The sequence below is a fragment of the Salmo salar genome, chromosome 07, assembly GCF_965601325.2.
Source record: "Salmo salar chromosome 07, fSalSal1, whole genome shotgun sequence".
Taxonomy (NCBI): Eukaryota; Metazoa; Chordata; class Actinopteri; order Salmoniformes; family Salmonidae; genus Salmo; species Salmo salar.
Genome location: NC_138297.1, coordinates 68,022,744 through 68,036,568, shown reverse-complemented (window position 1 = coordinate 68,036,568; position 13,825 = coordinate 68,022,744). Strand labels below are relative to the sequence as shown.

The 13,825-nt window shown below is 42.2% G+C and overlaps 1 protein-coding gene across 1 annotated transcript in view; it reads right to left on the bottom strand.

Moving 5' to 3' along the window:
* The window catches only part of LOC106576542 (TBC1 domain family member 15), a 74,755-nt gene extending 70,281 nt beyond the window's left edge, over positions 1–4,474 (bottom strand). The window contains exons 1-3 of the mRNA XM_082978003.1: positions 4,178–4,474; positions 3,441–3,539; positions 3,278–3,349 (exon numbers count right to left, since the gene is read on the bottom strand). Of these exons, the coding sequence (XP_082834129.1) occupies positions 3,278–3,349; positions 3,441–3,539; positions 4,178–4,201 (195 nt within the window). The 5' untranslated portion in view covers positions 4,202–4,474. The remainder of the gene's footprint in view (positions 1–3,277; positions 3,350–3,440; positions 3,540–4,177) is intronic.
* Positions 4,475–13,825: the final 9,351 nt, after the last annotated feature.

The window sequence follows — 13,825 nt, the reverse complement described above, 5'->3', positions numbered from 1 at the left end:
CCTGTTGTAGGAGGAAATTGGCTCCAATTAAGCGCCGTCCACAGGGTATGGCATGGCGTTGCAAAATGGAGTGATATCCTTCCTTCTTCAAGATCCCTTTTACCCTGTACAAATCTCCCACTTTACCACCACCAAAGCACCCCCAGACCATCACAGACCATCACAAACTGAAATGGTCCACACACAGACAGCATGGAGAAGAAGGCGCAACAGCGCCTCTTCAACCTCAGAAGGCTGAAGAAATTCGGCTTGTCCCCAAAAACACTCAAACTTTTACAGATGCACAATCAAGAGCATCCTGTTGGTCTGTATCACCGCCTGGTACGGCATCTGCTTCGCCCACAACCGTAAGGCTCTCCAGAGGGTAGTGAGGTCTGCACAACGCATCACCGGGGGCAAACTACCTGCCCTCCAGGACACCTACACCACCCGATGTCACAGGAAGAACAAAAAGATCATCAAGGACAACAACCACCCGAGCCGCTGCCTGTTCACCTCTCGCTACCATCCAGAAGGCGAGGTCAGTACAGGTGCATCAAAGCTGGGACCGAGAGACTGAAAAACAGCTTCTATCTCAAGGCCATCAGCCTGTTAAACAGCCATCACTAACATTGAGTGGCTGCTGCCAACATACTGACTCAATCTTTAGCCACTTTAATAATAAAAAAAATTGGATGTAATAAATGTATCACTAGTCACTTTATATAATGTTTACATACCCTACACTACTCATCTCATATGTATATACTGTACTCTATACCATCTACTGCATCTTGCCTATGCCGCTCGGCCATCGCTCATCCATATATATTTATATGTACATATTCTTATTCATTCCTTTACACGTGTGTGTATAAGGTAGTTGTTGTGAAATTGTTATATTACTTGTTAGATATTACTGCATGGTTGGAACTAGAAGCATTTCGCTACACTCGCATTAACATCTGCTAACCATGTGTATGTGACAAATAAAATTTGATTTGATTGCCTCCACCATGCTTGACAGATGGCGTCAAGCACTCCTCCATGTTTTCTGCGTCTCATGAATGTTGTTCTTTGTGAACTGAACACCTCAAACTCAGATTCGTCTGTCCACAACCCTTTTTTTCTAAATCTTCCTCTGGCCAGTGTCTGTTCTTTTGCCCATCTCAAACTTTCCTTTTGAATTGGCCAGTCTGAGATATGGCTTTTTCTTTGCAACTCTGCCTAGAAGGCCAGCATCCTGGAGTCGCCTCTTCACTGATGACGCTGAGACTGGTGTTTTGCACGTACTATTTAATGAAGCTGCCAGTTGAGGACATGTGAGGCGTTTGAGAAACAAACTAGACACAAATGTACTTGCCCTTTAGCTCAGTTGTGTGCACCGGGGCCTCCCACTCCTCTTTCTATTCTGGTTAGAACCAGTATGTGCTGTTCTGTGAAAAGGGTTTTCTAATGATCAATTAGCCTTTTAAAACGATAAACTTGGATTAGCTAACACAACGTGCCATTGGAACCCAGGAGTGATGGTTGCTGATAATGGGCCTCTGTACGGCCATGTAGATATTCCATTTAAAAAAATCAGCAGTTTGTTAAAATGTCTAAGTGACCCCAAAATGTTGTACTATCTATATACAGTCCACACACACACACACACCCCTATATACAGTACTATCTATATACAGTACATAGTTCTGTCTGGCTGGGTAGGTAGTGGTACAGATAATTACAGCAAAGGCTGGAAATACTATGAGAGAGGCTATTCAAATTAAACCGGCTTTGACATAGAAAGAGAATATGGGATGTTTTTTTTTTCTCCACAGAGAACCTAACTGACAGACATCTGTCCTGAGTGGCTGATAGAGAGACGAGAGTTAGTTTCTATGAAGAGATGAGCTAGCTATGTGTTTTCATCACGACCGGGATGAACCATATTAGATTCAGGAATCAGGATATACTTCTGGGCTTTGGTTTCCTGTTGCATCTCCGCTCTCAGGGTTTTTATTTCAGTCAGAGATCACTAGAACATCTTTATTCTAGTGCAGCAGAGAAACAGGAAACATGAAGCGATGCTGCTGTCACATGACCAAGGTGATTGGAGCCAGACTGTGGTTTGACAGTCATCATCGAGCTCTCAAGACAACTGATGTGTCACCATGGATACAGCCAAGCCAATTATATAAAATGTGGAGTGTTGTCATCATAATTCTGACTAATGTTCCCATTAAGCTGTGCGGACACCGCGCAGAAGAAATATCAGCCCGCGCAGAGAAGCACGAGATTGAACTTTATAGAGTTTTCCCCCCTTTAGTTAACACTATCAACGTGTCCCTTTACTGTGGGAATTGTGATCGAATCAATGCGTTATTAGCCACTTTCAACGCAACATACCGAAACAACACGAATTGTGCAAGACTTAGTAGGCAAAACTAACTATGCAAGAGATTTTCTTTTGTAGGCAGAACACATCAGTGTTTGATTATTGTGTTGACAGGCACCACTCAGCCCGTACTCTACACAGACTGGTGGCACAACCAATCAGAGCTGCAGTAGGCCTATATAAAACACACAATTATAAACTGGGTGAATGCTGATTGGCTGACAGCCGTGGTATATCAGGCCGTATACCACGGGTATGACAAAACATTTAGTTTTACTGTTCTAATTACGTTGGTATTAGCCCAGTTATAGATAATCTGTAGTCAGCAATAGGGGAGTGATTGCTTCCTACAAGACCACAAACCATGTACATTTCTATACATCTTTGAAACATGAGTCAGGTAAAGAGCTTTTTTTTTGTCTTAAAGGGGCAGTTTTTTTTATTTTGAGACAGGCTTGAATAAGCTAAGTATCCAATAGGCAGAGGGGAGTATAATTTGTCTGATTCTCTGTAATAATGTCAGAATAATAAAGTGGTTTCTTGCATCAAACACCATTTCCAGTCACCACCTTGTCTAAAGGACAAGTGGATAAAACAGGTTCATGTCAAGACCTGCGTGTATTTTTTTCAAAAGTCTCATGGAATGTAGGCCTCATTGAACACCACACATTGGCTGCTACTGTAGGCTGAATGACAGAACAGCTATTTCCATGTTAAACAAATTGCACTGTCTGTATTATCAGCACCAGCCAACAGTTGTGGCCGAGCCAATTAGCAGTGTTTCTATATGAACGTACCAGTAAGATTGATAAGAGTCTAATCTTGTTAGTATTTTAATATATGTACATGAGTACACTTTGTTTATGATGACCTGAAACATGGAATATTAAATCTAAAGATATGCAAATGAAGTCTAACCTTGGCAGCACACAGCATGGCAGAGTGGTCAACATCTTCCATGGGTTTATATTCCAGCACTATGTCTCCATCCTGGTAGAAATGACGAGAACGAATGTTCAGTCTGATCTGTGGACATTATAAGAGGAAAGGATACATCTCATTGTGTTGCATATTGCCATACCTGGTCCAGGACACGCAGGGATCCTGAAGTGAGAGAATCCTGCTCCTCACTCCTTTCTGGGTTGGTGTGTATAAAAACTCCATCATGCTCATATAGAACCTGAGAGAGAAAGAGGGAAACGCATTCAGAGATGAATACAACTCATGTTATGTTGTTGTTGGAGACTTGGTAAACAAATAGGCCTAATGTACCTAGCTAGCTGGCTAACTTCATCCAAATCAAGTGCCGTTTGCATGTGACAATGTAATGGGATACATTTGCTGTATGGTTTACAATTTTGCTGGCGGCTCTTTGAACATTGACCAATTTAACATTCTGTCACCGTTCTACCTTTTCAGGAATGTGATGTTGTGGCTAGCTAGGTAGCTGGCTCAACCAACTTCCTGACAACTTTTAAACTGTTTTGCATGTTTGTTTTGGTGGTTGCTAGTAACGTTACAAGTTAGCTCAACTTGTCACTATGAAAGTTAACAACACGAGCCTGTTGGTGTTCTGGAAGTCGACAGTTTCACAAGTAACTTCTTATGACCGCCAACCACTTCGACCTGAATCTGCCAACTGGACAGACAACTTCTACTGGCTAACGTTGGTTGTCAAGTGTCGCCCAGGGCTTTTTCAACTTCTAGCCAACTAAACTATTTACAAAACCTCACAGACAACATGATCCGTTTACAATGCGAACAAAACAAAGTATATAAAACATTTTTTTAAATGCCACAAATGTGTTTTCTCAGCACCTTGAATTCCGCTGAAGTCGCCATGTCGCCTGTCTCAGCTGACGACGACGTAGTAGGACAGGTCACGTGTTTCCAGTAGAATACATAACTAAATACTCACCAATGGGTGTTGCTGAATCCCTTTTTACATTCTGTTTTATTTCACCTTTATTTAACCAGGTAGGCTAGTTGAGAACAAGTTCTCATTTACAACTGCGACCTGGTCAAGATAAAGCAAAGCAGTTCGACAACATACAACAACACAGAGTTACACATGGAGTAAAACAAACATACAGTCAATAATACAGTAGGGAAAAAAAGTATATATGATATTATACACATTCATTGTAAACCAACGACTCAATTTACGAGATCATTGACATAATTGAGTATATCTCGCATACAACAGAGATTATTAATTGAACTGTTTATTGTTCAAGCTTCCACTTCCGTAAACATCCGCCAGGGAACATTAGCCTTAACAGGGGTATAGTCATTATCCCGATTTTGTTGCAAAACGTTTCGTAAACAGAACGAAACGGGGAGGGACCTACCTTAATCTGTCACATAGAATCTCTTGCTTTTTTCAAACTGTTTGGACTAATGATTACACCCAGCCGTAAGAAGTGGTGGCACCTTTGGACTTTGTCATAGGATGTTGTTTAACGTTTAATTTGGGGCTATTATTCCAGACAAAGGGTGAAAAACCCTGTACATATTCAGACAAATCATCAAATCAAATTGTATTGTCACATGTATCGAATATAACAGGTTCACCTTACAGTGAAATGCTTACTTACAAGCCCTTAACAAACAATGCAGTTTTATGAAAAATAAGTGTAAGAATTACTTACTAAAATAAACTGTAGTAAAAAATAAAAAATAAAAAAAGAAGAAAATAGAAAAATAACAAATAATTAAAGAGCAACAATAAAATAACTGTAGCGAGGCTATACACAGGGGGTACCGGTCAAAGACTGGTGTTATACCGTAAGTGAGCAGGTGTTTAAATCAACTCTCTCTCTTCAATTCAAAGGGCTTTATTGGCATGGGAAACATGTTTACATTGCAGAAGCAAGTGAAATAGATAATAATCAAAAGTGAAATAGACAATAATAAACAACAAAAGTTTAAAAGGAATAGAGACATTTCAAATGTCATATTATGGCTATGTGCAGTGTTGTAACAATGTGCAAATAGTTAAAGTAAAAAAGGAAAATAAATAAGCATAAATATGGGTTGTATTTACAATGGTGTTTGTTCTTCACCGGTTGCCTTTTTCTTGTGGCAACAGGTCACAAATCTTGTTGCTGTGATGGCACAACTGTGGTACTGTATTTCAACCAATAAATATGGGAGTTTTTCAAGATTGGATTGTTTTCAAATTCTTTGTGGGTCTGTGAATCTGAGGGAAATATGTGTCTCTAATATGGTCATACATTTGGCAGGAGGTTAGGAAGTGCAGTTCGGTTTCCACCTCATTTTGTGGGCAGTGTGCACATAGCCTGTCTTCTCTTGAGAGGCTGGTCTGCTGATGGCGGCCTCTCTCAATAGCAAGGCTATGCTCACTGAGTCTGTGCATAGTCAAAGCCTTCCTTCATCTTGGGTCAGTCACAGTGGTCAGGTATTCTGCCACTGTGTACTCTCTGTTTAGGGCCAAATAGCGTTATAGTTTTCTCTGTTTTTTCTTGGTTGATGAGCGGACCCCAGACCTCACAACCATAAAGGGCAATGGGTTCTATAACTGATTCAAGTATTTTTTGCCAGATCCTAATTGGTATGTCGAATTTTATGTTCCTTTTGATGGCATAGAAGGTCCTTCTTGCCTTGTCTCTCAGATCGTTCACAGTTTTGAGGAAGTTACCTGTGGTGCTGATGTTTATGCCAAGGTTTGTAGATGGAATTTGTATTTGTGGTCCTGGCGACTGGACCTTTTTTAGAACACCATTATTTTTGTATTATTTATGCTGCAATAGTTTATGTGTCGGGGGCTAGGGTCGGTCTGTTTTTTCTGGAGTATTTCTCCTGTCTTATCCGGTGTCCTGTGTGAATTTAAGCATGCTCTCTCTAATTCTCTCTTTCTTTCTCTTCTTTCTTTCTTTCTTTCTTTCTTTCTCTCTCGAGGGAGCGGTAGAGATACTCTGAATGATCAGCTATGAAAAGCCAACTGACATTTACTCCTGAGGTGCTGACCTGTTGCACCCTCGACAACCACTGTGATTATTATTATTTGACCCTGCTGGTCATCTATGAACATTTGAACATCTTGGCCGTGTTCTGTTATAATCTCCACCCGGCAGCCAGAAGAGGACTGGCCACCCCTCATAGCCTGGTTCCTCTCTAGGTTTCTTCCTAGGTTCTGGCCTTTCTAGGGAGTTTTTCCTAGCCACCGTGCTTCTACACCTGCATTGCTTGCTGTTTGGGGTTTTAGGCTGGGTTTCTGTACAGCACTTTGTGACATCAGCTGATGTAAGAAGAGCTTAATAAATACATTTGATTGATTGATTTACTGTCAGGGCCCAGGTCTGACAGAATCTGTGCAGAATATCTAGGTGCTGCTGTAGGCCCTCCTTGGTTGGGGACAGAAGCACCAGATCATCAGCAAACAGTAGACATTTGACTTCAGATTCTAGTAGGGCGAGGCCGGGTGCTGCAGACTGTTCTAGTGCCCTCACCAGTTCATTGATATATATGTTGAAGAGGGTGAGGCCGGGTGCTGCAGACTGTTCTAGTGCCCTCACCAGTTCATTGATATATATGTTGAAGAGGGTGAGGCCGGGTGCTGCAGAATGTTCTAGTGCCCTCACCAGTTCATTGATATATATGTTGAAGAGGGTGAGGCCGGGTGCTGCAGACTGTTCTAGTGCCCTCACCAGTTCATTGATATATATGTTGAAGAGGGTGAGGCCGGGTGCTGCAGAATGTTCTAGTGCCCTCACCAGTTCATTGATATATATGTTGAAGAGGGTGAGGCCGGGTGCTGCAGAATGTTCTAGTGCCCTCACCAGTTCATTGATATATATGTTGTAGAGGGTGAGGCCGGGTGCTGCAGACTGTTCTAGTGCCCTCACCAGTTCATTGATATATATGTTGTAGAGGGTGAGGCCGGGTGCTGCAGAATGTTCTAGTGCCCTCACCAGTTCATTGATATATATGTTGTAGAGGGTGCTGCAGAATGTTCTAGTGCCCTCGCCAGTTCATTGATATATATGTTGTAGAGGGTGGGGCTCAAGCTGCATCCCTGTCTCACTCCACGGCCCTGTGGAAAGAAATGGGTGTGTTTTCTGCCAATTTTAACCGCACACTTGTTGTTTATGTACATGGATTTTATAATGTTATGTTTTTCCCCAACACCACTTTCCATAAATGTCCATAGCTGACCATCACGCCAAATTGAGTCAAAAGCTTTTTTGAAATCAACAAAGCATGAGAATACTTTGCTTTTGTTGTGTTTTGTTTGTCAATAAGGGGGTGCATGGTGAATATGTGGCCTGTCGTACGGTAATTTGGTAAAAAGCCAATTTGACATTTGCTCAATACATTGTTTTCACTGAGGAAATGTAGGAGTCTGCTGTTAGTGATAATGCAGAGAATTTTCCCAAAGTTGCTGTTGACACATATCTCACTGTAGTTATTGGGGTCGGATTTGTCTCCACTTTTGTGGATTGGGGTGATCAGTCCTCGGTTCCAAGTTTTAGGAAAGATGCCAGAGCTGAGGATGATGTTAAAGAGTTTAAGTATAGCCAAGTGAAATTTGTGGTCTGTATAATTTATCATTTCATTTAGGATACCATCAACACCACAGGCCTTTTTGGGTTAGAGGGTTTGTATTTTGTCCTGTAGTTCATTCAATGTCATTGGAGAATTCAGTGGGTTCTGGTAGTCTTTAATAGCTGACTAAAATGTTCTATTGTTCATGTATGTGTTTTTGCTGTTTGTTCTTTGTTATAAAAAAAATATTTTTCGAAGTGGTTTACCCATACATCTCCATTTTGGATAGATAACTATTTGTGTTTTCCAATTTTCCCAGAAGTGTTTAGAGTCTATGGATTCTTCAAATACATTAAGCTGATTTCTGACGTGCTGTTCCTTCTTTTTCCGTAGTGTATTTCTGTATTGTTTTAGTGATTCACCATAGTGAAGGCGTAGGCTCAGGTTTTCTGGGTCTCTGTGTTTTTGGTTAGATATGTTCCTCAATTCCTTTCTTGGGATTTTGCACTTTTCATCAAACCATTTGTCATTGTTGTTCATTTTCTTAGGTTGTCTGGTTGAAATGTTTAGATTTGATAGTGAAGCTATTTAGGCTTTCTACTGCCAAGTTTACACCTTCGCTATTGCAGTGAAACGTTTTGTCCAGGAAGTTGTCTAAAAGGAATTGAATTTGTTGTTGATTAATTGCTTTCTGGTAGGTTTCTACACTACTTTCCTTCCATCTATAGCATTTCTTAATAGTATGCCGTTTGTTCAGCTTGGATGCCTCATGATTAAATATTGCTCTGTTAAAGTAGAATGTGATTTTGCTGTGATCTGATAGGGGTGTCAGTGGGTTCTCTCTTTCTCCTCTCCCTTTCTAATGTAGAATTTAGTGCATCTTGTTCTCACTTAATAGCAAATTAAAGCTGGAATTGCTCCATTTACAGACCAGCTCACACATTTACCTCTTCTGGCTCCTGTAAGACCTCTTTGTCTTCACAGAAGAGAGAGAGAGAGAGAGAGAGAGAGAGAGAGAGAGAGAGAGAGAGAGAGAGAGAGAGAGAGAGAGAGAGAGAGAGAGAGAGAGAGAGAGAGAAGGAGTCTCTGGGATGGATGAGGCTAATATTTCAGGAGAGACAGAAGGAGAATGAGTCTCTGGGATGGCCCCTGGATGAGTCTGAAGGGAAGTGTGTATCACTTTCTCATAAACTGTTCAAACTCACCACTCAGTCTGTTCCCACTGGAGGCTATAGCAGTCAGTAATAATGCTCGAAGTTCAAGTACACACACTCCGTGAAGAACTGCTTGGTCTCTGGTTCACTCAACCACAAACATGATGATGACTCCCACAGTTAGACAGAGTATGAGTGCAGTTTGGTATATGACTAAAAATGAATACTCTCTCCATGGTGCCCTCCTACTCACGCACGGACACGCACGAGCACAAATATATACACACACACCGACTAACGTCTTTAAAAACACAGGTCACTGTTTTCATGAGGTTATTGATGTCATTCTGTAAAAAGTGTCAGTGAACTTCTCCAGGAAACCTGGCAAGTAGTTTTCCTGGTTTGATGTCACCACCTTGGTCTGTGTTCACGGTTCCCATTAGTTTTCCTGGTGTGATGTCACCACCTTGGTCTGTGTTCACGGTTCCCAGTAGTTTTCCTGGTGTGATGTCACCACCTTGGTCTGTGTTCACGGTTCCCATTAGTTTTCCTGATGTGATGTCACCACCTTGGTCTGTGTTCACGGTTCCCAGTAGTTTTCCTGGTGTGATGTCACCACCTTGGTCTATGTTCACGGTTCCCAGTAGTTTTCCTGGTGTGATGTCACCACCTTGGTCTGTGTTCACGGTTCCCATTAGTTTTCCTGATGTGATGTCACCACCTTGGTCTGTGTTCACGGTTACCATTAGTTTTCCTGGTGGGATGTCACCACCTTGGTCTGTGTTCACGGTTACCATTAGTTTTCCTGGTGGGATGTCACAACCTTGGTCTGTTCACGGTTACCATTAGTTTTCCTGGTGGGATGTCACCACCTAGTGGTCTTATGTATTATTGGCTTCTAACATGTACAGCAAGAGGAGGATGTATTTTATTGTCATGAATCTTGCCCTAGAGGCAGCCTGCAGAGTGGTCGCTAGCTGGCACAACCACAAAGTCATAAAATATCAATTTTAACCTAACCTTAACCACACTGCTAACCCTAATGACTAATCCCAAACTTAAAAGAAGACCAAAAAGCAAATGTTTGTTTTCATGAATTTTTACAATATAGCCTATTTTTACTTTGCAGCTGGCCCATCGAATGAAAATCACGCAGTTCTGCCTCCAGGGCAAGATTAATGACAATAAACGTCAACCTGCGAGGAGGATGGGCCTCCTCCCGTCTGAGGGAGAATCTCAAACGTCCTCTCTCTCCTCCTCTCCTTCTCAAAACACATTGCGAAAAAGCTAGAGGTCCTTCCCCTCTGATCTTCTCCTCCAATGGGTTTTGAGAAGGCGCCGAGGAGAAATTAAGTTTCTCCCTGACACTTGTTCCTCTCAAGGTTTCTTCCTTCTAAGGAGATGTTTACTTGTCACTATACTGCTGCTTGCATAGGGATCTAGGCCGGCTTACAGTAAAAGCACTTTGTGACTGATGATATAGAAAGGGATTTATGGATGGAATTTGATTTGTAACCCAATCTCTGTATATATAGGGCTGCCTCTAACCCAATCTCTGTATATATAGGGCTGCCTCTAACCCAATCTCTGTATATATAGGGCTGCCTCTAACCCAATCTCTGTATATATAGGGCTGCCTCTAACCCAATCTCTGTATATATAGGGCTGCCTCTAACCCAATCTCTGTATATATAGGGCTGCCTCTAACCCAATCTCTGTATATATAGGGCTGCCTCTAACCCAATCTCTGTATACAAAAAAAAATAGCCCCACCTGCTTTGCATGTTGTGCCCTCCTCAGCATCTTAAATAAGCATGCCCCACTCAAAAAATGTAGAACTTGGAATAGATATAGTCCTTGGTTCACTCCAGACCTGTCTGCCCTTGACCAGCACAAAAACATCCTGTGGCGTACTGCATTAGCATAGAATAGCCCCCGTGATATGCAACTTTCCAGGGAAGTTAGGAACAAATATACACAGGCAGTTAGAAGAGCTAAGGCTAGCTTTTTCAAACAGAAATTTGCATCCTGTAGTACTAACTCAAAAATGTTCTGGGACACTGTAAAGTCCATGGAGAATAAGAGCACCTCCTCCCAGCTGCCCACTGCTCTGAGGCTAGGAAACACTGTTACCACTGCTAAATCCACTATAATTGAGAATTTCAATAAGCATTTCTCTACGGCTGGCCATGCTTTCCACCTGGCTACCCCTACCCCGGTCAACTGCCCGGCACCCTCCACAGCAACCCGCCAAAGTCCCCACCATTTCTCCTTCACCCAAATCCAGATAGCTGATGTTCTGAAAGAGCTGCAAAATTTGGACCCATACAAATCAGCCGGGCTAGACAATCTGGACCCTCTCTTTCTAAAATGATCTGCCGAAATTGTTGCAACCCCTATTACTAGCTTGTTCAACCTCTCTTCCATATCATCTGAGATTCCCAAAGATTGGAAAGCTGCTGTGGTCATCCCCCTCTTCAAAGGGGGTGACACTCTAGACCCAAACTGTTACAGACCTATATCCATCCTACCCTGCCTTTCTAAGGTCTTCGAAAGCCAAGTTAACAAACAGATTACCGACCATTTCGAATCCCACCGTACCTTCTCCGCTATGCAATCTGGTTTCAGAGCTGGTCATGGGTGCACCTCAGCCACACTCAAGGTCCTAAACGACATCATAACTGCCATCAATAAGAGACATTACTGTGCAGCCGTATTCATCGACCTGGCCAAGGCTTTCGACTCTGTCAATCACCACATTCTTATTGGCAGACTCGACAGCCTTGGTTTCTCAAATGATTGCCTCGCCTGGTTTACCAATTACTTCTCTGATAGAGTTCAGTGTGTCAAATCGGAGGGCCTGTTGTCTGGACCTCTGGCAGTCTCTATGGGTGTGCCACAGGGTTCAATTCTTGGGCCGACTCTTCTCTGTATACATCAATGATGTTGCTCTTGCTGCTGGTGATTCTCTGATCCACCTCTACGCAGACGACACCATTCTGTATACTTCTGGCCCTTCTTTGGACACTGTGTTAACTAACCTCCAGACGAGCTTCAATGCCATACAACTCTCCTTCCATGGCCTCCAACTGCTCTTAAACGCAAGAAAAACTAAATGCATGCTATTCAATCGATCACTGCCCGCACCTACTAACCCGTCCAGCATCACTACTCTGGACGGCTCTGACTTAGAATACGTGGACAACTACAAATGCCTACGTGTCTGGTTAGACTGTAAACTCTCCTTCCAGACTCACATTAAGCATCTCCAATCCAAAATTAAATCTAGAATCGGCTTCCTATATCGCAACAAAGCACCCTTCACTAATGCTGCCAAACATACCCTCGTAAAACTGACCATCCTACCGATCCTCGATTTCAGTGATGTCATCTATAAAATAGCCTCCAACACTCTACTCAACAAACTGGATGCAGTCTATCAGAGTGCCATCCGTTTTGTCACCAAAGCCCCATACACAACCCACCACTGCGACCTGTACGCTCTCGTTGGTTGGCCCTCGCTTCATACTCGTCGCCAAACCCACTGGCTACAGGTTATCTACAAGTCTCTGCTAGGGAAAGCCCCGCCTTATCTCAGCTCACTGGTCATCATAGCAGCACCCACTTGTAGCACGCGCTCCAGCTGGTATATCTCACTGGTCACCCCCAAAGACAATTCCTCCTTTGGTCGTCTTTCCTTCCAGTTCTCTGCTGCCAATGACTGGAATGAACTGAAAAAATCTCTGAAGCTGGAGACTCATATCTCCCTCACTAGCTTTAAGCACCAGCTGTCAGAGCAGCTCACAGATCACTGCACCTGTACATAGCCCATCTGTAAACAGCCCATATATCTACCTACCTCATCCCCATACTGTATTTATTTATCGTGCTCCTTTGCACCCCAGTATCTCTACTTGCACATTCATCTTCTGCACATCTACCATTCCAGTGTTTAATTGCTATATTATAATTACGTTGCCACCATGGCCTATTTATTGCCTTATCTTACCTCATTTGCACTCACTCTATATAGACATTTTGTTTTCTTTTGTTCTACTGTATTATTGACTGTATGTTTTGTTTATTCCATGTGTAACTCTGTGTTGTTGTATGTGTCGAAATGCTATGCTTTATCTTGGCCAGGTCGCAGTCGTAAATGAGAACTTGTTCTCAACTAGCCTACCTGTTTAAATAAAGGTGAAATAAATAAAATAAAAATGTTATTTTATCATTAATACGTGTCACATATCAGTTTGCAAAAAAAACATAATTGAGGTAATGAAGCCGCATACAAACATGGTCTCTTTTTGTTTTGTTGAGTAAGGCAGCTCCAAAATGTAGGTGTTTCAGCCTGGCTCAGTGCTTTCTGCCTAACCCAGGACCTCCACATCCGCCATCTTCACCTCTGGGATCATCTGAGACCAGCCACCTGGACAGCTGATGAAACTGAGGAGTATTTATGTCTGTAAGAAAGCCCTTTTGTGGGGAAAAACTCATTCTGATTGGCTGGGCCTGGCTCCCCATCTGTGCCCCTGCCCAGTCATGTGAAATCCATAGATTAAGGCCTAATGAATTTATTTCAATTGACTGATTTCCTTAAATGAGCAGTAGCTCAGTAAAATAGTTGAAATTGTTGCATGTTGCATTTCTACTTTTGTTCAGTATATATATATATATATATAAAAACATTTAAGGATCATGCCTGTAACATGTTATGTTTCTTACTACATAATGGATGTTGAAGTCAGATTTATTTCTCAAATTATGTAAATTGCCTTTTTTTCTGTTTGTAATTTTATTTTAA